This window comes from Theileria orientalis, chromosome 3 (genome assembly GCF_000740895.1).
Source record: "Theileria orientalis strain Shintoku DNA, chromosome 3, complete genome".
NCBI classification, from domain to species: domain Eukaryota; phylum Apicomplexa; class Aconoidasida; order Piroplasmida; family Theileriidae; genus Theileria; species Theileria orientalis.
In genome coordinates this window covers 282,849-309,948 of record NC_025262.1, presented here as the reverse complement: position 1 = coordinate 309,948, position 27,100 = coordinate 282,849, and the positions used below count along the sequence as shown (strand labels likewise).

At 42.0% G+C, this 27,100-nt stretch overlaps 17 protein-coding genes across 17 annotated transcripts; 10 read left to right on the top strand and 7 right to left on the bottom strand.

The window, feature by feature from the left end:
- Positions 1-89: 89 nt before the first annotated feature.
- TOT_030000137 (conserved hypothetical protein) lies at positions 90-1,666 on the bottom strand (the record flags this gene model as incomplete). Its single annotated transcript, XM_009692882.1, has 2 exons — positions 90-149; positions 269-1,666. The coding sequence occupies 2 exons, from the start codon at positions 1,664-1,666 to the stop codon at positions 90-92; spliced, it is 1,458 nt and encodes a 485-aa protein (XP_009691177.1).
- A 699-nt stretch (positions 1,667-2,365) lies between these two features.
- On the top strand, positions 2,366-2,783 carry TOT_030000136 (U6 snRNA-associated sm-like protein; the record flags this gene model as incomplete). The annotated part of the gene is made up of 3 exons (XM_009692881.1): positions 2,366-2,468; positions 2,573-2,644; positions 2,689-2,783. The coding sequence occupies 3 exons, from the start codon at positions 2,366-2,368 to the stop codon at positions 2,781-2,783; spliced, it is 270 nt and encodes an 89-aa protein (XP_009691176.1).
- Positions 2,784-2,938: 155 nt separating this feature from the next.
- TOT_030000135 (uncharacterized protein) lies at positions 2,939-3,901 on the bottom strand (the record flags this gene model as incomplete). The annotated part of the gene is made up of 5 exons (XM_009692880.1): positions 2,939-3,076; positions 3,114-3,180; positions 3,230-3,362; positions 3,395-3,749; positions 3,812-3,901. 5 exons carry the CDS (start codon positions 3,899-3,901, stop codon positions 2,939-2,941), a joined length of 783 nt encoding a protein of 260 aa, XP_009691175.1.
- Positions 3,902-4,118: 217 nt separating this feature from the next.
- On the top strand, positions 4,119-5,605 carry TOT_030000134 (uncharacterized protein; the record flags this gene model as incomplete). Its single annotated transcript, XM_009692879.1, has 8 exons — positions 4,119-4,328; positions 4,363-4,569; positions 4,599-4,776; positions 4,809-4,905; positions 4,944-5,233; positions 5,276-5,358; positions 5,396-5,458; positions 5,489-5,605. The coding sequence occupies 8 exons, from the start codon at positions 4,119-4,121 to the stop codon at positions 5,603-5,605; spliced, it is 1,245 nt and encodes a 414-aa protein (XP_009691174.1).
- A 226-nt stretch (positions 5,606-5,831) lies between these two features.
- On the top strand, positions 5,832-6,479 carry TOT_030000133 (light induced protein like protein; the record flags this gene model as incomplete). The annotated part of the gene is made up of 4 exons (XM_009692878.1): positions 5,832-5,934; positions 6,053-6,175; positions 6,215-6,289; positions 6,397-6,479. The coding sequence occupies 4 exons, from the start codon at positions 5,832-5,834 to the stop codon at positions 6,477-6,479; spliced, it is 384 nt and encodes a 127-aa protein (XP_009691173.1).
- A 106-nt stretch (positions 6,480-6,585) lies between these two features.
- Positions 6,586-6,905, top strand: TOT_030000132 (uncharacterized protein; the record flags this gene model as incomplete). Its single annotated transcript, XM_009692877.1, has 2 exons — positions 6,586-6,639; positions 6,693-6,905. 2 exons carry the CDS (start codon positions 6,586-6,588, stop codon positions 6,903-6,905), a joined length of 267 nt encoding a protein of 88 aa, XP_009691172.1.
- Positions 6,906-7,144: 239 nt separating this feature from the next.
- Positions 7,145-9,985, top strand: TOT_030000131 (uncharacterized protein; the record flags this gene model as incomplete). Its single annotated transcript, XM_009692876.1, has 2 exons — positions 7,145-8,771; positions 8,862-9,985. 2 exons carry the CDS (start codon positions 7,145-7,147, stop codon positions 9,983-9,985), a joined length of 2,751 nt encoding a protein of 916 aa, XP_009691171.1.
- Positions 9,986-10,180: 195 nt separating this feature from the next.
- TOT_030000130 (hypothetical protein) lies at positions 10,181-10,291 on the top strand (the record flags this gene model as incomplete). The annotated part of the gene is made up of 1 exon (XM_009692875.1): positions 10,181-10,291. The coding sequence occupies one exon, from the start codon at positions 10,181-10,183 to the stop codon at positions 10,289-10,291; it is 111 nt and encodes a 36-aa protein (XP_009691170.1).
- A 152-nt stretch (positions 10,292-10,443) lies between these two features.
- Positions 10,444-13,000, top strand: TOT_030000129 (uncharacterized protein; the record flags this gene model as incomplete). Its single annotated transcript, XM_009692874.1, has 3 exons — positions 10,444-12,417; positions 12,453-12,605; positions 12,827-13,000. The coding sequence occupies 3 exons, from the start codon at positions 10,444-10,446 to the stop codon at positions 12,998-13,000; spliced, it is 2,301 nt and encodes a 766-aa protein (XP_009691169.1).
- Positions 13,001-13,577: 577 nt separating this feature from the next.
- Positions 13,578-15,065, top strand: TOT_030000128 (conserved hypothetical protein; the record flags this gene model as incomplete). Its single annotated transcript, XM_009692873.1, has 1 exon — positions 13,578-15,065. One exon carries the CDS (start codon positions 13,578-13,580, stop codon positions 15,063-15,065), a length of 1,488 nt encoding a protein of 495 aa, XP_009691168.1.
- A 211-nt stretch (positions 15,066-15,276) lies between these two features.
- On the top strand, positions 15,277-15,594 carry TOT_030000902 (hypothetical protein; the record flags this gene model as incomplete). The annotated part of the gene is made up of 1 exon (XM_009692872.1): positions 15,277-15,594. The coding sequence occupies one exon, from the start codon at positions 15,277-15,279 to the stop codon at positions 15,592-15,594; it is 318 nt and encodes a 105-aa protein (XP_009691167.1).
- Positions 15,595-15,639: 45 nt separating this feature from the next.
- On the bottom strand, positions 15,640-17,501 carry TOT_030000126 (conserved hypothetical protein; the record flags this gene model as incomplete). The annotated part of the gene is made up of 3 exons (XM_009692871.1): positions 15,640-15,806; positions 15,838-16,379; positions 16,411-17,501. 3 exons carry the CDS (start codon positions 17,499-17,501, stop codon positions 15,640-15,642), a joined length of 1,800 nt encoding a protein of 599 aa, XP_009691166.1.
- A 521-nt stretch (positions 17,502-18,022) lies between these two features.
- On the top strand, positions 18,023-18,919 carry TOT_030000125 (conserved hypothetical protein; the record flags this gene model as incomplete). Its single annotated transcript, XM_009692870.1, has 4 exons — positions 18,023-18,071; positions 18,117-18,229; positions 18,296-18,669; positions 18,700-18,919. The coding sequence occupies 4 exons, from the start codon at positions 18,023-18,025 to the stop codon at positions 18,917-18,919; spliced, it is 756 nt and encodes a 251-aa protein (XP_009691165.1).
- A 161-nt stretch (positions 18,920-19,080) lies between these two features.
- On the bottom strand, positions 19,081-20,070 carry TOT_030000124 (uncharacterized protein; the record flags this gene model as incomplete). The annotated part of the gene is made up of 1 exon (XM_009692869.1): positions 19,081-20,070. One exon carries the CDS (start codon positions 20,068-20,070, stop codon positions 19,081-19,083), a length of 990 nt encoding a protein of 329 aa, XP_009691164.1.
- A 142-nt stretch (positions 20,071-20,212) lies between these two features.
- Positions 20,213-21,274, bottom strand: TOT_030000123 (60S ribosomal protein L7; the record flags this gene model as incomplete). The annotated part of the gene is made up of 4 exons (XM_009692868.1): positions 20,213-20,268; positions 20,406-20,636; positions 20,721-21,204; positions 21,269-21,274. 4 exons carry the CDS (start codon positions 21,272-21,274, stop codon positions 20,213-20,215), a joined length of 777 nt encoding a protein of 258 aa, XP_009691163.1.
- Positions 21,275-21,839: 565 nt separating this feature from the next.
- Positions 21,840-22,696, bottom strand: TOT_030000122 (40S ribosomal protein S23; the record flags this gene model as incomplete). The annotated part of the gene is made up of 3 exons (XM_009692867.1): positions 21,840-22,088; positions 22,371-22,549; positions 22,687-22,696. 3 exons carry the CDS (start codon positions 22,694-22,696, stop codon positions 21,840-21,842), a joined length of 438 nt encoding a protein of 145 aa, XP_009691162.1.
- A 404-nt stretch (positions 22,697-23,100) lies between these two features.
- Positions 23,101-27,019, bottom strand: TOT_030000885 (DNA-directed RNA polymerase III; the record flags this gene model as incomplete). The annotated part of the gene is made up of 5 exons (XM_009692866.1): positions 23,101-23,519; positions 23,557-24,780; positions 24,845-25,378; positions 25,414-26,408; positions 26,529-27,019. The coding sequence occupies 5 exons, from the start codon at positions 27,017-27,019 to the stop codon at positions 23,101-23,103; spliced, it is 3,663 nt and encodes a 1,220-aa protein (XP_009691161.1).
- Between the last annotated feature and the right edge of the window lie 81 nt (positions 27,020-27,100).

Below are 27,100 nucleotides of genomic sequence, written 5' to 3'. Positions count from 1 at the left end.
AACCACACCCCATCGAGTAGTGGAATGCCAACACACCAAAATCAAGTTTTTTATTAAGCTGAACATTCCACATCTGATGTTGTAAATAACTAGGAATTTATTAATTGAAGCTTATTTTTACAGCGTTTATTAGAAAAATCCTGTTTCCTCTGATTATAATACAATAATTATAATTAGGAATATATGGATAATTTATAACGATTAAGTAACTTATCATTGTAATATGTGCAATGAATTCAATGGTGCTCGTGTATATTTTTCAACGAACAAATCTTCTTGTGAAATTATATAGTCTCTCGAATGAGGCAGACATTCTATCGCTGTATTTCACACCTATGTAAACTCCTACAACTGTTCCGAACGTGAATAAGGTGGCCGCCAAAGTTTTGTACATTAAAATTTTGACGTTGATGTGAGTTCCAAATAAACCGTCTATTTGGTTCTCTATGAGTTCGTACTCGTTTTCAGGGTTGGCAGAAAAGTCAATTCTCTCCCACTTGTTTTCAATCGAGTCCTCAAGCTTATACCAAATAAAATGCAAAGGGCTATAGGAATCGTCTCGTAGCCCGAAGCAGATTAAAATGGCCTTTTCCCGATCAGTTAGGTAGTAGATGAACACACTTCGATACTCCCTACTTTGAATTTCAATGTCCTGAAATTGGTCATTTATCACGAGACTCTCAACTAAAAACGTAGACCCAGCCCTGGGATAATACATGTTGTACCCATATCTCGAGTTGGACATACACCCGAAATAGAAAGGTATGTCACTAAATCTATCGACTATGTGATCGACGTTCGCGTGTTTTTGGAGTTTTAAGTTTAGCTCAACCGGATAATTACGATATTTATTAATCTCTGATAGAAGAATGCGCCCAATGTCCCCTTCGCACTTGGGATATGTCAGAGTCAAGTCAGAGTAGACGTCAACCCAAGTATAGCTGCCAGGTTTAAAAGCAGTGAAGTAGTTGACAAGAGGAATTTTGTCACCCATTCTGAACCCAACAGTTTCTATCAACAAGGGCGTAGTAAGGTCATAGTTTGCGTAATATATGTACAGGTCTTGAACAAACCTAAGGTCTTTATCGAATGAGAGTTCAAGTCCATCAAGTCTAATTGCCTTTATGGAGTGCGCCCTGTTTGGTTTAAAATGATATTTATCATACATTTCATACAAGAAATTGTGCACTAAAGTGTATTTTACGTCTCCGTATTCACACGTAAGGTTGAATATCGCATGTGCACTTAGATTTATTACACTTGCAAAGTATTGTACGTACCGGTTTTTAAGAATAGTCAGGAGGGCATCATCATCAAGATCATTAGATACACCTTGGACATCAATCTCTCTCCACTTAAAATCCTTTTTGTCTGCCAAACCATAGTAAACCGTTTTATTGTTCGGTTTTTCAAGACACAAGACGAATGGCCTATCATCGTTCTTAGGTGTAAAGAAACTCAAACTCAAGTTATCAGCGGCGTCGATACTATCTATTGAATAGTTGGCTTTCTGGAACTTAAGTGATTGAATTGCAAATTTATCTCCAGTTCTTGTGGTATATCTTGTACAATAAAAAAAATTGAATATCTGCCTCTTCTTTATCACAAACTGATTGTTACTAAACTTATGATTTAGATCTAAATCAAAGTATAAAGGACCTTCCATTTTATGTGTATACTAAGTAGACAATAAACACGGATATGTGCGTTAACTAGCTATGGTACATAGGTTTGATTAATTATATCAACAGACATCATGTGTAAATAAATAGATCCACCACTACAAAGGTCAGTAAAATAATATTCCGTCAACGTTTAGAGTCTGGTTACTATCGAGGGTTATATACTGGACACGTCAAGCAAATTAGTAGATCGCACAAAGTTCAGTAAACAATATGAAATATATACCATAGAACATAAAAGTATCAAATATGTATTTGGGAGTTTGACGTAGATGATCCATTGTGACTATGTATGCCAATGTTGTACATATGTGTAAAGAATTTATGAATATTGTATAACATACCTGGTAATATAAATGACTGTATTATATGTGTAAGTGATTATTATTAAATAAACATTAAAGAATCTCATAAAAATTAAAATAAAAGTTAATTTCAAAGTATAAAAATTAATTTGGCTGGCATAATAATACATTAAATAACTACTTTGTTAAACGAGAATAACATTATACTTGAATTTGTGATAAATCAATTCAAAATTAAGTTATTTAGTCAATATTATACATAATATGCTTTATTTTACTTAAAATGATAAATGTGTAAATAAATATAAAATGTATATTGTATTATGGCTGTACCACAAATATGGTGTATCTTTAGTATTTATATAACTATATGTGATAATGACTGCTCCTGGCAAGTCTTTTAGAGATGCGAAAAGCGTTATTAACTTAAATAAACATTTGAATAAGGAAGTATATGTAAAATTTAGCGGAGGCAGAGAAGGTTTGTAATTACCATCTATACAGTTATTATCAAATATTTACTGGGATTCTACACATAACTACCACTCATCAAACATTAATTTTATTTTAATACTTGTTTTTTAGTCAAAGGAGTCCTGAAAGGCCATGACGCAATGTCCAACTTAGTTTTAGATGACACTGTGGAATTGCTAAGAAGTATGGTCAAAATACACATAAATTTTGAATTAAAAATTATATAGGTATTGATGATCCGAGTACATTATCAGGGGAGACGAGAAACCTTGGACTTCTAGTGGCTCGCGGAACTTCAGTAAGTTTCGAGAGATTAAACTAAAGAATCCACTATTCAGTTATATAACAATAGCTAGGACGGATCAGTCGATAGCACGCAAGTATATGCAAAAAATAAAAAAATACAAGTAATTTTAAATAGGTGACGGTCATCTACCCAGTCGAGGGAACGGAAAAGATAGAGAACCCTTTCTTGGACTATAACGAATGATCAAGAGCCTTACACTTGTGGAGATTTAAACTCTTCTTCCACTTAAAGGAGGAGCCACAAGCATCGCATTTAAAACTAATCTTCTCGCCGTGGTTCCTGGCTATGTGCATATTTAAGTTACTCCTCTATACACAGTACCATGATATCAATAAGTAAAGTTACCGTAGTGTAAATCTTCCTGCAGCCGTCCTGAGGGCAGACGAAGTAGACCTTGGAAGCGTCTGATACGCTTTCAGCCGAGTGGTGAGCCTAACAATGAATTAAAGGACAGGGGGCACCTTTGTGTGTTGCTCAAGTCCCTTTTCGGTCTTGAACGTCTGAACAGGGAGTGAGAAGAGAACGATAATACCTTCGAACACCCATCACAGGAAACAACAGTCGCAATTTTAACAACCTCCTTCTTCGGGGGATCTGTGGCCTCATTATTAGGCAATGTGTATTACCTAAGTGGGAATTGATGTGCTTGACGATCCCAGAATAAGAGCCGTATTTTTTGCGGCAGTCGTCGTACGGACACACCAACACAGTTGAATCGTTTTCAACCATCTTGGCGACGGAAAGCCCCTTAACACTTATGGCATCTGAAGGGAATGTCAGGTCGAAAAGGTTACCTTCCTCCAGCTTTTTCATGTGGAGTTTTCGATGAGAATCGAGCTTATCGGGACGAGTGAAGCGCTTCTTGCACCCGTTCACGTCACAGTAGAGAAAGTGGACGACACGGTTGTGGCTCCGGTAGTGACGCTTAAGGTGGTCGGAGCGCGTGAACGTGACATTGCAGAGTTCGCACTTAAAATTTTTCTAAAAATGATTAGAACAGGTGCTTATGAAGCAGCACGTCGGCGTTACTTAGCCGTCCATACCCTGTTTGAGTGGAAAAACCGTTTGTGCCGACGCATATTGCTCGCGTTCGTGAAAACGGAGCCACATTGATCACATGAGAACCCATTCATAAATATATACTACAATTGAACAACTATTTATAACCATTTTACAAGTAAGATAACACATATATTGAAAAATGAAGTGGATTGAGAATTTGAGTTTAGACCCTATTAATAGGAGTACGAGCCGCGATTTACAATAAATATTTAATATTAAAACTTAAAAGTTGTTCATGTTCAATGTCATGTAAAATAATCTTAAGGTGTAAGATAAAATGATAAATAAATGGAGATTAAACACCTTCTGTGCATAAATGGCCACAACGAGAGAATATGGTCAGTATCCTGGAGTCCAACTGAGGATTTGTTCGCAACTTCCAGTTCGGATTTTAAAGTTAAAATATGGAGGTTGAAAAAAACTGAGGCTTCCAGGGAAGTAAACAGGTGTACAATGAATAAAGAAGAGTGCGGAGGCGAATACAACTATGAGCTTGAAGTAAGTCAAAAAACTAAAAATGTGTAACTTTTAGTGTGAAATAGACGACTTCTTTAAAAAATCGCCAAGAAGTGTTAAGTTTAGCAACGATGGAAAGTATTTAATATGTGCATCCTTCGACGGAACGTCCTCAATATGGTCAAAGAATTGTGAACCCGTAAGTGGACCTGAAGATCAAGTGGAAGGGCAGAAAGAGAAGAAATGGGTGTGTATAGCGACATTAGAGGGCCACGAGAACGAGGTACGCTCGAGCGTGTCGATGTTGATTAGGTTAAATGCGCATCATTCGACGTAAGCGGAAATTATATAGCGAGCTGCGGAAGAGACAAAACGATTTGGATTTACGAAAAGAGCCAGGAGAAGAAAGAAGAAGACTACGAGGACTTGAACAGACTTAACAGTAACCTGGATTATTTCTGCGCAGCAATACTGACAGGCCATAAACAAGGTAGGCCATAGGCCAATAAATAGATTTTGTAGATGTCAAGCACGTGTGTTGGAGTCCCATTGCACTGCTCCTGGCAAGCGCTTCATACGACAACACAATAAAAATATGGACGCTGAAGCAGAATGATTGGTATGTTGAGAGTGTGTGAGTGAAAACAAGTCATTTAGGTTTTGCATCCAGACTCTTGGCTTACACACTAACACAGTCTGGTGCCTGGCGTTTAGCAGAGACGGAACTAGACTGGCGTCATGTTCGTCTGATAAAAACGTGTTTGTCTACCAGAGTAGGCTTACAGTGGGTTTAAACGGATTGTTAGGCAAGTTGCTGAAGAGTTGTAAGGAGCGCCTAAAACTGTCGACGGTGCTTAAGAACAGATGTGTGGTACTGAACACAAGTTTCCCAGTGCCGCAGCTATACCAAGAGGTCACCTTGGGGAAATACGGGCCAATTCTCGCAGGTAAGAAGGTAAAAGGGCCGAGTTTAACAAATGGCACTTCAGACGACTGGGAAGTGAACAGGGCGTACGAGGAGTTGCACTCGAGGCCAATTTACGGCCTGGATTTCGACGACTACATAATCACGGTAAGATGAAACGGGACTGAAACAAATATTGACAAAGGCGGGGGGAGACAACAAGGTGAAAGTGATTGACTTATCGGATAAGTTTTCAAACATCTACGAGGTACGCAAGCACTGTGACATCAGCACTCAGTTGGACGCACATACGGCAGACGTAAACGCAGTTTCGTGGAATCGACACAGAAAAGAACACATTTTCGCGTCAGTGGGAGATGACGAGTACATAAGAATATGGAAACTGGTTAAATAAAGAAGGGGGTCCACAAATTTTGTTCCAATGGAATCTTGTAAAATTATATGAAATTTATGGTTAACAGTAACAGTTTTTGGATTTATGGGCGTTATGGCTATAAAATATTTATAAATATGTAAACTTTATAAAAATGTGTACAGTGGTTAGGATTCTTAGGCACGGATGGGGTCTCCCATGAAACAGTTAAATTATGTTATATATATGAGTATTTGTAGCTGGTAGAATGAGTGGCATTTTTAATAAATTAATGTTCCCAGGAATAGTTCCATTCATTCAATCGAAGGTTCTGGCACTGCCATGGCCAGAAAAGGTCAAAAACGTTCTGGGTGAGTTATATTAATACAGCCACAAACTTAGAATAGAAATTACACCATAGTTTTAATATTTGTGTATATCCTTAGTTGTTTGTGATTTGATTTGCCCTTATTAATGAGATTTGTATAGCGCATCCAGCTGGACCCTTTACAATACATTTTTACGCCCCGGCTTTTAAATGGTCAATCTCCTTGGCAAATCTGTCGGACATTAATAGGCCAGTGGAACTGATGTCGGTCCCCCAGCAACTAGGTAGGAGAAACACATGACTAATGTGCAACTAATTTGTAGCCGTTTCTTGTACAGGGCTAATATGGTCGAGATACAGCTATATTATAATTCCAAGAAATTATAACCTTCTTTCAGGTATTTGGATTATCCATATTCTGTGTATAACTGAAGCTTAATTATTGTTCCACCTACTTGTGACCTCCATCTCTTAATTAAAGCACTTAATATAAAATAACGTTCAGTTAACTTCGCAATGGGATTGACCGGCCTTTATCAGATAGGAAGGATTCTTCGCCACAAATACTCAACTCCCCAGAACACATAGATTACTTTCTAATTTAGTTTTTAACCTGAGATTATACGATTCCGTAAATTCATTGGTTCCCGTAAAACCCATAATATTGAATTTAAATGTAGTTTGTATTTGTAGTATGGATTTATCTGATTCGTTGTCGAACCCTAAGGACGACAAGGAAAAGGCAGAAGTAAGCCACTATATACACATAAAACCAGAAAATTTTATTAACAATACGTTCAGGCCTTCATAGCCTTGCAGAAGGCAGTACAATCGCAAAAAATGACACTTAAAATGTTAGGACTGTGCTTTAACAAGTGCGTACAAACGCCAGGAGAATCGCTGTCGTCATCTCAACAATCGTGTATTTGGAACTGCGCACAGAGGAACATAGAAACGCAGTATTTTATCCTGAAGAGACTGGAAGGAATGGTTAAAAACTTTGAACAGAAATGAAAGGAATCCTGAGCACTCTAACCATGAGAAGTTTTTAATATGGTAGTCACTGTATATTTTAATTGTTTGAATTTTTAATTTGTAATTTCATAAGGTTAATTTCTATTATTGTATAACAGAGTAAAGTAAATGGACTTATGATAAAACACATTTTGAAGAATGCCGTACAATGGACTTAATTTGAACAAAAATACCATTACATGATGAATGGGAAATAATTTTGAAATGTTCAGTTGCAAATGTATTTATACAGATTTAAGGATGTATTATTTATATACACCTGTCTTTTATTCGTGATATATAAGATTCCTGGGATTCGACCACACCATTTCTCATATTCACTGAGTATATCTGATAATCAGCAAGGATTCCACGGGAATTTGGGTAGAAAATACAGTTATATTAAAAGTACAGGTGACATATCGCATAAATTACTGAATGGAAGTAGCAATGTGTGCAATGGGTACACATTTATTAGCAGAGCTCCAAGTAAATCGCATTCTAGAAGCAAATACGTGCTATCAGCAAAGAAGTTTGAGTTCGATGAGAGAGAAGCAAGAAGAGCAAGACACAGGAAGCAGGTGGCGGAGGCCATGCTGAGAAGGAAGATGGCTAAAAGGACAATGAGGAGAATAGTTGAGTCAGTAAAAAGAACGAGCGAAGAACAAAAGGAGCTGCAAGTCCAGAATTTTATAGCAGAAGTGCAGTATTACCCGAATAGAAAGAGGCTACCTACGCCGCCAGACATATATTCGCCATCGTACGACGCACTGTTGTATCTCAAGGGAATACCGTACACGGCAACAGAGAAGATGGTGTTCGAGTGGCTGAAAAACTACGAAGTAGTCAACGTGGTCTTCATAAAGAACGAGAACGGATTCTTTACAGGAGACGCGTACGTGAGATGCGAAAACATAGAAGTGAGAGATAAAGCGTCGAGAGAGATGGCAAATAGAATGATAGGAGGAAGGTATATCCAAGTGTTCAGAGTAAACGAAAACGCATATTTGGAATACTACCACGCAGGATGCAGAAAGGAGCCTAAGGAAAGAAACTACATAGACCCATCGGTGTTAGTGATAACAAATAACCAGTATCGCAAATTGTTGGACCCAGATTCAAAGGGAGGTGAAGGTGCAAGCGGACCACAAGTCTCATTTGTGAACAATATAAACAAGAGTTTGGACATAAGTGACGTAAAAACGGGACTTAGACTGGTGGGAACAGTAACAGAAATATACAGAAACGGAGTGATAGTAGAGTGTAACATAAGTGAAACCAGAGATGGAGTGAAGGAAAAGGTGTTCTGCATACTTAAGAAAAATAGAATTGCGAAAAACATAGGGATGCAAGGACAACAACACGAGTGGCTGAGAATGAAACAGCTGATACTGTACCCAGGAATAAGGTTAAACCTGTACGTGGAAAAGGTGAGAGAGACCACAGCACAAAACACATTCGACGAAGACATGTGGAAGGAGCACTTCGAAGAGTCACTAATAGAAACGTATTTTGACATGGATGCGAACGAGGAGAAGCAGAAGAAGACGAAGAGACCACTGGTGTATTTAACAATGGATTCCTCAGTGAGCGAAGACAAGGTGCTATGGTGGGAGAAGAAGATACTGAACGAGGTGCTGAGTAGGCACCAGACGAGAAACTGTGAAGACATAGTACTGAAGGAGGACATAAAGGAGACCATAAAAGCTGACAGGATGTTGACAAATAAAGTAAAAGTGGAGGAATTGCACCAAGGAAATACAGTAGTATACGGAAATAAGCCGAATCAAATAATGTTAAGTAAGGATGACAGAGGATTAAATGATTCACATGGTACTAAACAATATGATTCACAGGAGGATAAGAGTAACAGGTTGGAGGAGAGCCTGGTGAATGATATCAGTAGTAACGAAGTACAGCTTTATCCATATAATAACAGGAGTATAGAAAGGTCAGGTCAAGCAGTGGACGTGCGAGGAAAATATATGGGCGAGGATTATGGCCACGGAAGTGAAACTGAGTTACCAGATGATGTGCCAATAGGGAGTTTGTTAAAACACACACGAGCAGATAACGATAAGGTGTTTCTGTTAGAAGCTGGTGATAGTAATGGTGAAAAGGAAAATGAAAAGGGAGATAAAATAGAATTCATAGACCTGAATTATAAGAAGTTGGTAAAAAGGTTCTTCAAGAATACAACAATCTATGACAACGATATACAGTTCCACGATTTTGATACTGAAATAGAGGATGTGGAAGAGAAAGATGATTTGGAAGAATCAGAAGAAGCCTTAGAAGACTATAACTGGACACTAGAGCCTGAAGCAAGACTTGATTTAAACTCGTTTCCGAAGCTATCACTGACAGATGGAGCAATAAAAATACCACCAAACGGGCTTATACTAAGAGAATCGGAAGTAAATAAGATGAAAAATGAACAAGTAAAGGGAGTATTGGAGCTACTGGGCAAGGAAACAAAGGAATCATACGACGAAAATAAGGAGTATTTGGTCGAAGTAATAAGAAAGGAAGGAGTGCCAAACGAATCACTGCCGCAAGCGTTGATACAGAGAGGACTGCAGAAGGTGAAGAGGTCGAAGAAGTATATGAAGAACATAGTGAATCTGACAAAGGACCTGACGGAAAGGAAGTTCAGCCAGGAGGACCTGGATGCAGCAACGACTGAGGAGCTGGAGATGCTGGTGGAGGAGGGGCTCTACAAGTTCCTTAACTGGAACCCACCATTCGACATAAAAAAGCAATTTATAACAAACTACCACCACCTGCTGGAGGATAACGTAAATCTGCCGACAATCGCAGAAGTGGTGCCAAAGCCAGGGTTCATTAAGTCGACAGAAGAGAGTGAGTCAAACGAGGAAAGTAGATTGGCTGATGGAAGCGATGAGTACACAAAGACGGTGGAAAAGATGTGGAATGACATGAAGTGGCTAATTGTGATATTCATATACGGAGACCAGGGAGACCTGAAGGAAATAGTGGAGCAGCTGGAAAGGACCAGGAACACTGAAGGCGCTCGAAAGAAGCTGGAATCTCTGATAATTGAGGCGAAAGAAGACTAAACAAGGAAACAGTGGAGCGGTTTAAAAGGGACTTTAATGTACATTAAGATATATAAATCTGTTCGTAATTAGTACAAAAGTTAAATAAAATTTTATACTAGAATGTGTAAGTTTAGTTTAGAAATAAAAACATAAAACGAAAGCAGAAATAAATATATTACAATGTGTAAGTTATAAAAATAAAAAGGATGGGAAATGGATGGAAAACGAAGAATAATCAATCAACAGAATTTTAGAGAAGAATTAGAATATGAAAAGGCCTTAAAAGGGGAAATTGGGCTAAAGTATGAAGAGATATATTTGTAAGGTTTTAAAATAAAAATTAAAAGAATGTAAAAAGTAAAAATATGGATATTGACGAAAAGTAGAGCTTAAGCTCCCCCATATGAGGGAATGGAAGAATGGACAGTTCCGGTAAAAAATCAACTTAATGTTTTAAATATTGTACATTTTGCGGAATGCAAAATCAAATTAGACCAAATGTTAACATTAAGAGGAAGCCGATCGCGGTCACACTCGATGTTACCGATGATGTCGACGAAGATAAATTCGAATTGTTTAAGCAGCTGCCTCATGGGATACTAACACATACATACATACCGGCAAAAAATTGTAAACTAGTAAGTGTACTGGAAAAGTCTGTACCTGTCTGGACCTTGAAGAACAAGGACGAAACGTGTAAAAAGGTCTCAGTGGCGAACAGGGAAGGCCCGAAATACATACATATAGCAGTCACGACGGAAGAAGGGATAGAAGGAGCATACTACTACATTAAGGACAAAAAGGGGTGGAAGCAAGTGTCAGGAAACGTGTTCTACTACTACTTTGACCTGCTGGCACTAAACAAGTCTGTGCTGGACTACGTGACACTGAATGTGAACTCGGAGGTCGACAGAAACCACTTTCTAGTAAACGCAACGAGAGAGAAGCCGTACGTAATTATAGTGCCGACGCCAGGATACGTGCTGAGCAGAGTGTTTGACGGAATAAACACGATTTGGAAGAGCAGGAACTACGAGGACCACTGCACATTCGTAAACATATTCTACAGTAACAAGAAGCCAGCACTGATACACCTGGTGATAATGAAGGGGAAGGCCGAGGAGAAGCAGTTCTTCAAAAAGGTGCCGCTGGCGTGGAAGCAGATAGCCAAGAGCGAGTACGTGCAGTGCCTGAAGGAACACGGAATGAACCTGAACCAGTTCAACAACAACATCACGTTCGACTACACAAACGTGGACAGGACCAAGTACAGAATAGAAAGAACGTACAACGTCAACATACTGTCGGAGACGTTCATGGCGCTGCCAGGATACAGCGTCAAGAGAGTAGTGGACAGCGGAAGAACAGTCTGGGAGAGCGACGGGAGCTTCCAGTGCGTCTTCGCAAGGTTCTACTCGAGAAACAGAGAGCCCTTCCTGTGTTACCTGCTTGTGACGGACTCGGAGGAGAACAAGGTACTGTACTACGCGAAAAACGGAGAAAAGTGGAGCGCAGTGGACAAGAAGACGTACGACTTCGTGCTCTCGAACAAAGATGACCCGATCTACACGCACAGAGGAATCGGAGTGGACTCGAGAGGGAACAGAAAGTTGCTGATGAGCCACTTCAGAAACAAGCAGGGACTGCTGATAAGAACGTACTGCGCGTCAGTGGACAACCCGAAGGGAAACATCATCCTGATCCACGGCTCATGGGGACACTTCAGGTCAAACTTCTGCGAGTTCGACATGGAGTGGAACTACGACAGGTTCGGATACCCAGTGACCCCTTACATGAAGGACTTCACGAGCATCAAGACGGACTCGTTCTACAAAAACATCAAGCTCGACGAGAAGACGAACGAGGTCTACAAGGAGATCTTCGGCTGGTCAGAGCTCGACGGAAGGGACGCCTTCGAGATGTCGCCGAGGTTCCAGTACAGCGGAAGCTTCCTCGAGTCGCTGAACAACATGGGCTACTGCGTATACGGAATGGACCTGCAGTCGCAGGGGCTCTCGGACTCAGTGTCAGACCTGAAGTTCTACATCAACGACTTCAAGGACTACGTCAACGACGTGCTGCAGTTCGTGGACATCGTGAAGCGAGGCAACTTCGAAAACACAAAGGAGGCCTGGCGGGAGGAGTTCGTGTACAGCGTGAGCGCGGACAACATAGACCTCAAGTGCTACCTGTCGGGCTTCTCGCTTGGCGGCAACATCGCGATCCAGGCGGCGCAGGAGTTCTACAAGCACGCGAAGCCGGGCGTGAAGTTCGTGGACGGCGTCTTCATACTCTCGGGCATGCTTAACATCGACAACAACATTGACACGTTCGCGAAGAAGTTCACAATCGGGGTGATCAAGCTCATATCGCTCATGTCCCCGAGGACGCAGAACCCGCTGGAGACGAAGCGGGTGTCGGACTCGTTTGAGTCGTTCTCTAGATACAAGGTAGGTCCACTGACGCCCTTATCAAAACACTGTAGGACCCATCTCACTACTCGGACAGGATATTCTACAAGACGGTGGAGTTGCTGTTCGGGGCGTGCAAGGAGGTGTTGAGGAACATCAAGTACTACCCGGACAAGATCCCGACGCTCTTCATACACGTGTCAAACGACCCACTGTGCGACGTCACAGTAAGCACGATAGCTACTCTTGCCATAGTAGTTACGATAACGTAGTAGTTAGATAAGAGTACCAAGTACCAGTTGCTGACATAAGTCTAAACAAGAGTCGATCAGTGTAATAAGCACTGTCTACCCATTAGATATTGAGCTCCAGTAAAGGGTATTTGGTATCAGTTAGATAGAAAGTAGATGATTCTGTATTGACAATAATCCACAAATAAAATTTACAGGGACAAAGGAACGTTGTATACAATCACCTGAAGAACAAATGTGACGTGAAGCTGGTGGAGTTGGAAGGAAACTCACACGCAATATTATCTCCAGATTTTTTCCCAAATGTTACACCAATCATTAACGAATGGTTTTTGTCGCACTCGAGTAAATCCTCGATAATTATAAAGTGACCAAAGAATAAAATTTTTAAAAATTTTGCCATAGGGCAACGCTAATGTCATAGAATCTAATCAGTCTTAACACAATACTCGTGCATGCTATAGCTATATAGATAGTGTATGGAAGACAACACAAAAAAATATAGTCGAAAAAAAATTTATACGATAAGAAGCATGGCATCACCAGATGTGTGATCCAAGACAGAAAGATTAAAATTTGAACACAGCACACGGGCGAGAAAACCCAAATACGTGATAAAATAAAAAAAATAGCGGCGAAAATATAACTGCCGTTTCAGATCATTAGATTCCACAGTAAAAGGGCTAGACAAAAATAACACACATCTGGCCTATATAACACATACACATTTGGACATCAGCAGAGGGGAGCCATTAATCACGGAAGGACAGGAAACATATGTCTACCACCCTTAACCTAAGTCAAAAGCGCAGATATATCAAGGAACACACACTAACCCAAGGATCTAAAAGTGAGATCCAGAAATAGGTACGATAGAAATTTGAAATAAAGTTCGAAAAATCAACTTCATTTGTAAAATAGTACACACTTAGACACTTGGAAGAACATATGGCAGCCATGAACGGAGAGTATCCTTTAGTTTTGCCTCTTAGAAAAAATAAAAGCAAATATGATGAAATAATCAAGAAGATCGCTATCGCACTCACAGGGCTGTCGATTTTGCAATCGCTCAGATTGACAGTAACCGGCGGAGCGTACGCAGTCACAAGATTTAAAATAGATCCTGCAGAGACTGGGTTGTTTATTAAAATGACACTGAACACCACCGAGGTGTTTTGTGTCACGGGCATAATGATAACCACAATTTACTCGCTGATAAGAAGGAAGCTCGATCTTATGAAGTATGACAACTACATATCGATAGTGCTGACGTGGATGAACTTCGTTTCGTTCGTAGTAATATTCTTCTCGTACCACAGCGGAGGAGAGAAGGGTCACCTAACCTTTTACTACTGGGCGCTGGTGGCAGCGTCGCTGATGTACGGAATGCACCAGTCAATAGTGCTTAACATGATCACAAAGGACGTGTCCTACTACTTCGTAGGAATGCCACTCTCAGGGCTAATAATCCTAGTCTACCACGTTTTGTTCAGATTTTTCTACAAGCTGTTCAACAAGACGAAAATGGAGTACTATTTGGTAATATTCCAAATAGAGATAGCAATGTTTTTGTGGCTGTTGGCATCAATTTTTTGGACCTGGGCATATTACGAGTACGATCCTAATGATGAATCTAATACAAAGGAAGAACAAACTTCTGACGAGGAGGGTGGTAAACCTTGTGGCACTAAAAAAAGTTTGGATGATCTAACGTTTTTTCAGAGGCTTAAAAACGCCTGGTCGCCCTTTTTGATGAATATAATGGGAATGGCGTTTTCATTTTTCTTTTATCCAGCAATAGCTCCTTACGAATTCGTTGAATCTGACGTGGGATACAAAATCGATTTGTGTGTACTCTTCATTTCAGTAACTGCTGCAACGACTCTGGTTCTGATTGTCCGAGAAGGTTTTGGGCCAAACAGATGTTGGAAGGACAAATTTAGTGCTTACCACTATGCGTGGTTCCTGTTCATACCGTTTTACGGAATCATGATAATACTCTTAGTCCTGATTCATTATCCATCTAACGCGTTCAGTCGCTACGTTAAATCTCATCCTTACTGTATAGGAATCTTAACAATTGTTCTGAGGACACTGGATGATGTAATTAGGGGTATAAGTACGAATGGAGTGAGTATGCAAAGTGACGCCGAAGACGGGGACATGGCAAGTCTGTCCAACTGTATAGCTCAGATCCTGCTCAACGTGTTCGCATTCATAGGAATGGGATACATCAGAGCGGTCAGAATGCACAACAGAGACAAGTACAACTGGCCAACGGAGGGCTTTGGATGGCTCAGGGCAGTATGGTTCTGGACAAAAACGTCGTGCTCCGGAGGATGGGAGTCGTTCCTGGAGTCGTTCACACTGAATGTTAGAGCATACTTTGAGACGAACTTTGACGACGATGACGAGGACATATTCTTGACATTTTAAACATGTATTTTAAAAAGTTGCTATTTTAGTCACGACACCATCTAGTCAATGTGTTCTCATCATACAAAAGAAATATACACATTAAACAAGAGCATATATGCAGTTACAAATATATATAATATTAACAAAACTAAATTCACTCAATGTGTAATCATATTCCAAGTATTTGCCACAATGTTAGCTCGATTCCACATTTGGACTGCCCGATATCATGACGTTCACTTCAAGGTATTCATACATTCGCCAACTTTTGACACCTCACCCTTCACTTATTTACACTTTTAAATTTTGGATTAATGGTAGTTGTAAAATCACCCTTTTCCCTGTTTTTCAAAAGGGCCTCTCATACAATCAGGCGGGGTTTCAAGCCCTGGGCCCCCGCTGCCGTTGGCACATTCGCTTTTCTGATCAACATGGCAGGATACTTTATGTTCAACTACAATTCCAAGGACAAGAAGCTGGAACACTAGGGGAGCGGCCATTGGCCGCCGATCTATCGCAAGACGCCAAAAGGCAAATTTTAGCTTAATATTTAACAATACGCAAACACACGTAATTTAAATTTAAATAAATGTTACAGGCTAGATAGAATTCGTAGCTTAGCCTGCTTCCGGGCTCTCCGCCGGAGCAGCCTTCTTTCCCGTTTCCGCTTATTCATCTTGACGTTCTTCAGGTAGTTGATCCTAACACTCGACTTCACCTTCAACCAGCCGCTGACCCGGTCCAGTTTGTATGTTTTACCTACGAATGCTGTCAATTTGAGCCAAAGTACCTCTGTAGTGGAACGCGTCCCTCTTCAGTCCCCAGGGAAGACTCCAGGAAATGTGACCGCCGTCCTCGCGTATGCTGTCGTCAATGTCCTTGTATCCATGGGCCTCCTCTGAGGTTCGGGAACTGCTGCAATCGGCCCTTTGGTCCAGAACCTTGACAAATTGCAAGCTTGTTGAGGTCGGCTCGTGTGTGTCGGCGTCGCTGGAGAGCTCCATGTCCTCCAAATTCGAGTCTCCCGAGTACTGCAACTCGAGTATTTTGTCGTAAAGCTTTGGCCGATTCGGGTCCTCCCTGGCCTCTGAGATTAGGGCGTTCTCGTCCAGCATCTTTTCAAAGGAGAGTATCTGGCCGCTGAGCTCATAATCCATCGTTCCAAAGGCGTGTAGTTTATCGAATTTTTGCAAATTGGGCACATACCCGTAGTTGAGCAGGTTCAAGTACATGTATCGTTTGGCCGATGAGCTTTTTAGGAGGTTCACGAAGCTCAACAGTGACCAGGGCCTGGTCAAGATCAGTGGGAGGTTCCTGGAGTGACTCTGGTACCTAAAGCAGTAATGAGCAAGAGTAAACGAACCTGAAAAAGTCCAGCGGCGATGGCTGCGAGTGTCTGTTTATCAGGTTTGCCAGGAACTTCCTGGAAAACGTGCCGTACTTCCTGACGTAGTCGACCATAAAGGGTATGCTGATGCTCTGGTAGCACCGAGTGAGCGTTGCGACGATCTCCGGGGCGCAGATGGGACTCGACTTCAAAGTTACCAGCTTAAACAGGTTGTGGTAGCAGACGTGCTTGTTCTTATCTCTCAGGCTTGCAATATTCGAGATGATTTTCAGGACGTTTTCCGCGGGCACATTCTTGACAAGTGTGTAGCACAGCATATGATGCAGTATAGGCAGGGGTAGTCTATCCACGTCCAATATACGGACGGTTTCAAGGATGCTTTGCTTTCTGCTGGTCTCACCTTTGCTTCTATAATCCTTGTGACTATCGGCATGGCTCATTAATGATTTTTGGTACTTTTTTTCCTTTAGGTATTTTGCGATATCTACTTGTGGTTTGGCACTCGATGGGCTTCTTTTAGCCAATCTGGACGATATTGACAGCAGCTTTAGAGTTGAAACTCTACTTGCTAGCTGCTTGTCCTTTATGTGCTCATCGATTTTCAAGGGTTTACTTTTCTCCAAAATCAGCCTAACTCGGTCCTTTTCCTTCCGCTCCAACGATAACAAATGTTCCATTTCCTCGATCATATCAGTCTGTGGGAACAATTCCTTCTGCACATCGTTATTTGTGGTAAATTCAATGCTTTCACTGTCTACATTCTCAGAGTTATGATCAAAATAGTCAGAATAAGGGCCCTTGTGCCAGCACATGGCAGAAATTGGGGAGGCTAAACCACTAATTTCAGCATTTATCAGACATTTGTCAGGGTGTGAAATTTTACTGTGTTTGTTTTCGTTTTTTGAATGTTTGGAAGGACTAGAAGGCTCATTTGTATCACACTTGGGATCAGAAATATGTGTTTCACCTTCCATCGATGTTCCGGTGGAATAAGATGAGCTACTCTTTAGAAGGATGCATTTTAATAAGTGGAATCTACTATTATTTATGGAATATAGAAGATTATGGGCAAATGAGTGTACGTGTAACCTGGAGATGTGTAACATTCCGAACACATAAAAGAATAAACAGGTGCTTAATAAAGATTAGACACAATTAAACATAGAAAATACACAACTTAACGTTTTTATAAATATATTATAAAATTAAAATGGTACGATAAAAATAAATAACCATGTATATATGTATAAACGAATGATGTGAACACTATATCGGCAATGTTTCAGAAACTATGTAAACTATTCTTTTTAAAATCTTAATATTTTTCAATCTATAAATAGAAATTTTATTCCGGTAGAAATGTGTAAATTTACAAATTTTTATATCCAGTCGAAGAATGCACTTTTGTGCAATATTATAATAGTAGATGAGATAATATATGTATATGCGTTCTGTCTATACATATTTTCAATACACATTTTTTCAGACTCATATCTAGTTAGATTCGTTACACAACTTGTAAATTCAAGTTGGAAATTTTTTTATTAAAGAACAAATTGTTACTTCACCTAACTATTTATGGTTTTTAGTTAAATATCCTGTGTAAATAGAGAAAAGGTATAATAAAATGGAGTTTTCGACAGTTGACCTTAGCTGGCTACCCAATGATGCCGATGGTAACTTTATACACATTTCCAGAAATTAATGTCATTTATGCACAGAACAACTCGCTTTGGGATTCCGAGTGGTTTCCAATGCTTATAAAACTAGAGTTTCGGGGTTAGAGAGTGAACTCAGATCAATGAGAACCCTAGTTTCGGAAAAGACTGAACATGTTAGTTTACACCAATATAACACAGCATCCTACTAACATAGCTAAAACAACTCACACATCACTTAGGTTGCAGTGTTACAGAAAAAATACAGTACTTTGGAGGATCAACTTGTCCAATTGAACCAAAGAGCCAACCAGTTGACAGAGGAGAACAAAAACTTGGTTAACACTGTTAAGAAGCTACAAAGGGACTTAGATCGCTTAGAAAATTTGAAAAAAATGGTTCTTTCTTCATTCAAGGATGATCTTAACGAATCTGATACAAATAATCGTTTTTATGGTTTAGACGAAATGGTGAATAGTGTGGTGCCGAGAACGGGTCTCGGTATGCGCAACGATTACGCAACGCTCCAAGAATATAACACAAACGCTGCTGGAGATGGATTTTTAAAGAACCACGCCTACAGCAGCACTCCAAAGCCTCTTCAAGATACGCCACTGTAAGTGATAACGTAATCACAGCATTTTAGGCCCACAGCCCAGAGGGAATCCGTGGACGGTCGCCAATTTTTTAAAAACGCCAAAAACATTCTACACCCAGATGATTTTGCCAGCTTTTTGTCCACGATTAAGAAATTCAACGCCCAGCTACTGACCCGCGACGAGACTCTTGCCCATGCGAAGCAGGTATTCGGGGAAGATTCCAGGGCTTTCGAAGACTTCAGACAGCTGATAATGCCTAGACACTAATCAGCTGCTCTTTTTAACTAAAAAATAATATTATGTGATTGTGTGCCCGCCCCTCCAGCCTGTTTGGATTTTGTTTGTGAACCCTAGTTTATCTAAAAACTAACAACCAAAACGCTTACACATTAAATAAATAACAAGTAAGATGTAGCGTGAATACATTTTTAGTTGTTGGCGTACATTATGTTGAGCAGTTGCTTTGTGTCCACAGATTTACCCTGATTCTTCTGGCAAAGAATCTCAATTTGCCTGAGTTTGTTGTAGTAAAATTCTTTGCTAAGATTGGAGATTTGACTCTCCATCCTAGATTCTTTTAATTGCTTTTTTAGGCTAGTGATTTCCTCAGATTGCTGCCTTATGAGTTGATTTAAGTGTTGAAATGAGTTTGTGGGACTTTGAAAATTTTTATTAAAATAGTTTATTGCTTTGTCCTCTTTGTTTGTGTACACTGACTCGGTCTCGGTGACTGACTCGTTGAAAGTGCTAAGGGAATCCAGTTTAAACGACCTGTCAGTCTCATGGAGCTCTGTGGAATCGTCAGCAAGGTGTTGTTTGCGGTTAAGAGGTGATTTAGTGAAGAAATGTTGAGTGTAAGGAGAAGAGTGACAGGGAAGGACTGGGTTCCTTGTGTAAACTCCAGCCTCCATTTGAATGGCGTTGTTGATGGTTGATATGTACTCGGCATTTATGGAATCCGACCAGGCCCACTTCGGTAATAAGCTTTTGACGTTTGCGATATTAATTTGGCGATTATTGAACAATAACAGCTTCAATATTCCATATACTCGTTTATACTGAGGATTGTACTTAAAATTTTTATCTAAGCGGGACTCAACAAAACCCTTAATCCATTGCAAAAACTCCAGGTGGTCCTGGTACTTGCCTCTGACCAGCTTTTCGATGGGAATGTGCTTATCGATGTTGCACTCCTTGAACACCGACTGGAGGAGTTTATAGTTGTACAAATGTTCATATTCTAGAGTAGAATTCCATTTTATCCTTACAAAGGGCACTTTGTCTTGGAATACCGTGTCTATGAGCTGGAGGTATATTGCTCCGTTGCTGCATTGGTCCATTTTATCCACTTTGAGCTCCAACAGTTCATTTACCCATGTCAAAAGCTCACTTTTGTGACAAAATTGGGATTTATCCATTATATTTAATCTTACATTTAATTTACATTATTAAATATACATTTTACTGTCTATTATGGATTTAAGGAAGTGTAGCCACACATTCGGAAGGTCGAGCGAGTATAATATTATGTATGAAATCAAGGGCAATATATTAAGCAGTTCAGACCATTCTTTCAAGGAGTTTGTTTATCAATTCCTCACGGTTTCCGGCATCACCTAAATAAAGTTATTCATGCGTTTTAAGCAATTTTGTTTAAGACAGGTCAAATCGTCCATCCGAACATTCGGATTCCACTGACACAGGTGAGCTGATATGCAACAAATCCATAAATGTCATGTTATTTAAGACCTACCTCCTCTAGTTTCTGAAAATCCATGACGTTTTGCTACAAATCCCTTTCTGGGCGGATTGAGCTTAAAGGGCCACAGGAAGTTCGTGACCTGCTTGAAGTGAGGGCCGCACGTGTATATCTCGTGCACCAGGTCCTCGAGGGAGTGCACACCGTACCTTCCGAGGTGCTTGCTGACCAGGTCGTCGCTGTTCAACCTGACCCTCTGCCTTGCACCTGGCTTCCCAACCTTGGCTAAAAAATAATTAGCAATTAGCCTTTTTTATATATCTACGTTTGCGTATTCCGTTCTATGTGTCTATCGTTCTTGGTGCTTACCGTATCCGCGCTTGTAAAGGAGCTTGCGAACCATTGAGAGCGATGGGTACCCGTAGGTGACGTACGGGGTCACCAACTTCAGCATCTCCATTGTGGCCTTATTCAGCTTTACAAACACCCCGTTGTGGAGCTGGAGCAGGCGAAAGAGCCTGAGCGTCAACTTCGGCTTCGGCGTGAGCTTGTTGATACCCTTAATCCTGATGACAAAGGCCACCTTGGAGTCGGGCTCCTTGTAAAAAACGCCCTCTGCCTTTGCCTTGCGCCTCAACTCCACCAATTCCTTCTCCCTGTCGACATACTCCTTTGCGTACTTCAGTGCGCGTTTCTTTGCTCCTGCTACTCTCTTCTTTTTCAGTTCCGAGTGACGCTTGGTCTTCTTCAGCTGAGATACGCGTAGCTTCTCATTGTGCTCAACCTTTTTACGAAGGCCCTCGTTAACCTCTGCCTTCTTCAATCCACGGAAGGACTTTACCAAAAATCGACTCTGAAAAGAGTTATTAGTGTTGTTCAAGAGTAATTAAATTAAATAATTATTCATAAAAACATACCACCATGGATATATATTATTCAAAAAATCCAGATTTATATAAAGATATATGTACCCTGAAATACAAATTAGTTTTTGATTAATAGGATTATCAAGTGTCTATCTCAAAGAGATAAATATATCAGTTTATTAGTGTATGGGTAAGAAAATATTGTAAGGCCAGCAAAATAAGTAAATTATAAAAATATACAGTACAGCTAAATATAAGCTTACTTTGTGGTATAAAGAAATAATATAAAATAAATACGTTTACGAATACGTTAATAATCAAAAGTAGAAGGTGGGTGGGGCAAATCTATAAAGATAAACTAAATCAAACCCAGTTATTAAGCTTTTTGTGAAAACATTTATTTATTTTTCATATCAAACACCTTTAGATGTACTTTAATTTACTCCCTATTAGTTTCGTGCGCTCACTCAAACTCCTATTTATAGAATCTCCCAGACCATCGACACATTTACCCTTATTCATAATACACTACTCATTCATATTAAATATTACTAAATTTTCTTCACAAAATCTATATTATACATATACGTGCGTCTAGAATGAATTTAACAGTGAGAGAAGATTACGATCTCGGCTTCTCCTTCTTCTCCTTGTAAAGGGCGAGTAGGGAAACACCAGAGACCTTGACCACCTTGAAACGCACACCGGGGAGATCACCGACTGAGTGTCCCGAACGACCGAACCCGGAGACCAGAACTTCGTCGTTTTCGTCAATGAAGTTCAGACAACCGTCCCTCGGAACGAAAGCTGTAATCTTCTTGCCGTTTTTGATCAGTTGCACACGTACGCTCTTACGATATGCAGAGTTTGGCTAAAAACATGTTAGTGAGGTTTATCAAGTTGATGCACAGGTAGTTAGATGTATGTAAGCTGGGCGTATGGATGTAGCAATGGAATCTTCAGGGCTTGCGACCCCGACTGGTTCAACCGTTGCCAATGTTATACCCAAAAAATTGACTCTTGAAAAAACTATTCCAAGCAACACGAATTGGGCGGAGTAACATTGTATCAAATAAGTATCAGGATGAATATTTAAATACTAGCAGTAAATAAACTAATTTAAAAGCATCAAGCCTATTGATGTAAAGCTAACCTGTTTGGCTTCAATGGCGATTTTCTCTACAACAATGCCCTTGGCATGGGAGCTGCCCTTAAAAGGATTGCACTTCCAACGAGTACCCAAATTGGCCTTTTTGTATGCCTTGTCGGCCCACCTCTCACGCCTTCTGCGGTTGCGCAGCTTCCTGGCAGCGCGAATACCACGGGGGACTCCTGCAAATTAAAGGTTAAAATATAGGGTATACATTAAAACGAGGAATTGAAGGAAAAACAGCGGGATATAATAGATTTAAACTAAGGAGCTTAGAGTAAATGATAATATCTGTGGAAGCCTGAAACTAAAGCAATACCTGATCCCATTTTTCTTTTATGTAAATGTAAGCTAAATATTCAGTCAGAAATGACTAAGTTTGCCGTTTAACAAACAGAGTTGAAAAGAATAATCTGAAAGTAAACTATAAATCAGAAATAGCAGATAAAATATAATGAAAATGATCACATGGGAAACTACGAACCCCCATAGTGTAGCTTTGTCCATCCAGCCCGTGAAGGGAACCGCCGACTTGCGCTGTACACATTTTTTCCAGACTCTCGCGGAGTCCCTTTCAGATCGCTCTGTTCATCGCGCATCCTCTCCCAATGCCGGGACTCTTCCCCCTTCACATTCCCCGTTCCCACCTTAGCCCGAACAACCCCGCTTCGGAGGGCTAAAACGCAGCTACATAACACACATCGGTAAAACGGCACGTACGTTCAACACCACATTAGCTGTTCCTGACGATCAGGCTCGGCTTTATGTTCATGGCCTGCAGCTCCTGGAAGAGCAGCTTGCAGGCGTAGGGAATGGTCACCTGGACGAGAGAGCGGTTCCGGCAGAACTTGCAATAGTTGTTGTAGCCCATGAAGCCGCAGCAGTTGCACACCTGGATGTTGTACACGTCCGAGGAGAGCATGAGCCGCTCGATCAGCAGGTTCGAGGCGCCGTAGGCGATGAGGCAGTCGCGCTCCATCTCGCCCAGACGCAGCCCCCCGTCCTTCGAGCGCCCCTCCGTGGGCTGCCTCGTCAGCATCTGGCGCGGCCCGCGGGAGCGCGCGTGAATCTTGTCCATGACCATGTGCTTCAGCCTCTGGTAGTAGATCGGCCCGAAGAAGATCAGCGTGTTAATCAAGTTTCCCGTGATGCCTGCGTAATTTTAATTAGAATTGAATGGCCAACATACCTGAGTACAGCACCTCCTTCCCCTTCGGGTGGAACCCCTTCTTGATGAGTATGTTGCAAATCTCGTTTATGTTGTCCTGGGCGTCGTTTCCCAGGTTTTCGTATCCCCCCGAATCCGTGCCTTCATCGCCGCCTCCTCCCTGATGGTTGTTCGAGTAGCTGTTTGAGAATGGCGTCGAGTCCACGAAGCGGCCCGAGAGCACTGAGGACTTCGAGGCCACCAGCTCCAGCAGCTTTCCCACCGTCATTCTCGAGGGGAAGCCGTGCGGGTTCATCACCAGGTCCGGCACCATGCCCGACTCCGTGAAGGGCATGTCCTCCGGCTCCGCGATAAGGCCCACCACCCCCTTCTGGCCGTGCCTGCTGCTGAACTTGTCTCCGATTTCAGGCGGCCTGCTCTGCCTCACGATCACCTTGTACAGCCTGTTCCCGTTTGAGCTTTCCGTCAGTATTATCCTGTCTATGTGCCCGCTCGCGTTCAGGTTGTACTTGAAGGACATGTACTTCGCTCGGTCCTCCTTGCCTCCCGCGCTCGACTTGTCGTACTTGTCCGCGTTAACGTTCCCGTAGGAGGCTGCGAAGTCTCTGTTGTCCCTGGTCGAGATCAACACCTGTCCCGGCAACACCCGTTCTCCCACTCCTATAACGTACTCCTTGTTGGCGTTCGGGTCCTTGTCCTTGAACCCCTCTCTGCCGCTGTTGTGGTACCCGCTCGAGTCGTTCGGCGTTGCGTTTGTGATTTCGCAGGAGATGTTCTTGAGCGTGAAGCACCTTGAGAAGCCTCTGTCTATCGATGCTCTATTGAGGATGATTGCGTCCTCTATTTCGTAGCCCTGGTAGCTCATCACCGCCACTATGGCGTTCTGTCCTGCCGGCAGCTTGTCGAAGTTGACCAGCTGTATCGTCTTCGTGGTGACCAGCGGCACCTGCGTGTAGTTCATCAGGTGCACTATTGTGTCGCACCTGTGCAGCTGGTTGTATCCGATCGAGCCGATGCTCTGCTTTCCCATTGCGCACTGGTACGTGTTCCTCGGACTCTGGTTGTGGTTCGGGAACGGAATCAGCCCGGCCACCACCCCCAGTATGCTCATCGGACTTATTTCGAGGTGCGTCGTCATGTGGTTTATGTCCTTTTCCCTCATCACTATGAGCAAATTGTTCTCCTCGTTCACGTCTATCCACTCCAGGATACCGTTGTTGAACAGGTAGTCGATGTTGATTTTATCTATATAAAACCTGTGATTAGGTCATCGACGTGACTAATCTGTGAATAATTATCCACTACTTACTCAGCAATAGCTTCTGCAGTATTTCGTCCGTCAGCTTCGGCTTTCCGTTCTGCACCACGATTAGCGGTCTGCACAGCCTCCCTCCGTCCGAGGACACGTGTATTTGCTTCTGCTGGTAGTTTTCGTACACCGACACGAACATGTTGATGAGCCCCTTCCTTCGCAGCTTTATTATTCCGTCCACCAGCAACTTAACTTTCTTGTGTACTCCCAGCAGGACTCCGTTCAGCAGGACCAGCCTAAAATCTTCGTCCTTTGCTTCTTCCGTTCCTGTGTTCAGCGAGTGGAACAGGTCGTAGCTCGACACAGTGTCTATCGGCTCCACTCCGAGCGTGAACAGCAGCGTTTCCAGTATCGACGAGGGTACGTCTGAGGTGACGTGCGTCATCAGGCTCAGGTTCTTCACCAGTCCGCACGACTCGCCCTCCGGCGTGTCGCAGGGGCATATTAGTCCGAACTGGCTCGGCTGAAGTGCTCTCGGCCCGCTCACCTTCCTTCCTTTTTCGAACTGCGAATTAGTCCTCGTCATCATGCCTGAACAGGGGTTAAGCGTCTGGATCTGCTCTTACCTATTGACGATATGTAAGACAGCCGCGACAGCACTTGCGACACTCCGCTCCTCTCCATTCGGAACCTCTTGATGTTCCAGTTGCCTGTGCTGATTGCCGTCGTCATTCCTCTGGTAAGTATGTCCGTCGGCAGGTTCCTCAGTATGTCCGGGTACGGGATTGCAGAGTCTCTGTGCGAGTTTGTCTTCGAGGCTATGTACCTCTCCAGCGTCTGCTCAATCTGCTTCTTCAGGTGGAAGAGGAACTTTTTGTAGAGGTCCTCGAACAGGATCGAGATCATCTGCCCTGCCAGCTCCAGCCTCTTGTTTCCGTAGTGGTCCTTGTCGTCCAGCGGCTCCACGTTGTTCACCACGTTCAGCACTCTGTGCGCCATCAGCGAGAGCGTCTTTATTTTTCCTGAGAAGTCCGTCGAGTCCCTCATCGGAATGTGGCTCAGCAGCACTCTGCAGAGCAGGTCGTGCGTTTCCTCGATCATCATTTGCGTCGTCTTCGGCGGCCTCTCCTTGTTGCTCGTGTAGAAGCCCTTTGCGATTATCCTCGGCCTTATCTTCTTTCCTGTGAACAGTATTGCGTCCAGCCTGCTGTTGATGTTCTCCTTGTACAGGTCGTTCAGGAAGATGACGTAGTCGTCCGTGTTATTGTAGTTCTGCGTGCCTGACATGGTTTCATCCCTGTTCGGGTTATTTTCTGACGAGTTCGATATCAGCTGCGCTATCTCCTGATCAGTTTCCACGCCCATTGCCTTCAGGATAATGCACAATGGCACGTCGTCAGTCAGACTGTTGTGCTTCACGTATAGTTGCGAGTTTTTATACGTCACTGCCGTCCTGCTCTTCGACTCCGCCGTCGCTGACGTCACCGTTGCGCATATGTTCTTCTTGTTGTCCATCTCCACTATGATTCTGCTCTTCGAAAGCTGCTCCTGCATCAAAATGACCTTCTCGACTCCCTTGATTATGAAGTAGCCTCCCGGGTCGTACGGGCACTCCTTCAGTCTCGAGGACTCATAAAACAGTGCTCTATCATGTTCATTCAAGCCTTCTGGCATGTCCAAATTCCTTGCCATGGTCTTCGAATAATATGAATGTAAATGGCTCTCCGTGCCCGAACTATACGATTTCAGGCTCACGTTCTCCGAAAGCGCACAAATACAGCTTCGAAGCATCACTGGGATCCTTCCTATCTCCAAATTATTCTTCCTTATATATTCCTGGCCCCTTACGTAGTCCACATCGACGTATATTGGGGCGCTGTAAGTCAGGTCCCTGATCCTACACATCTGAGGCGTCAACATGATCGGAATCATGTTCTCCTCTATACACGGACGACCCACTCTGATGTCCACAAATTCTATGAAGAAATTCGGATCCAATTCCGTCCTTATCACTTTGTTGCTCGGCGCTCTCATGATATCCTTTATCTCCCTGAGAACAAAATTGTCGTAGGAATTGATGTGTTGGCGCGCTATTCCTCTCATTCCCAAATAATAAGGGAGAATCTTCCATTTATCCTTTATTTCCTTAACTGAGTCGTATAGTTCATCAGGATTGACCTTAAAATCCGATGAATACGTATCTTTAAAAGTAACGTTTTTTAACTTTCCCATTTGTTAATGAAGGTTCAATTAGAAGAAGATTAACAACATTAAAATTGATTTGCGATTACTTTTATAAGATTATTCCTTTAT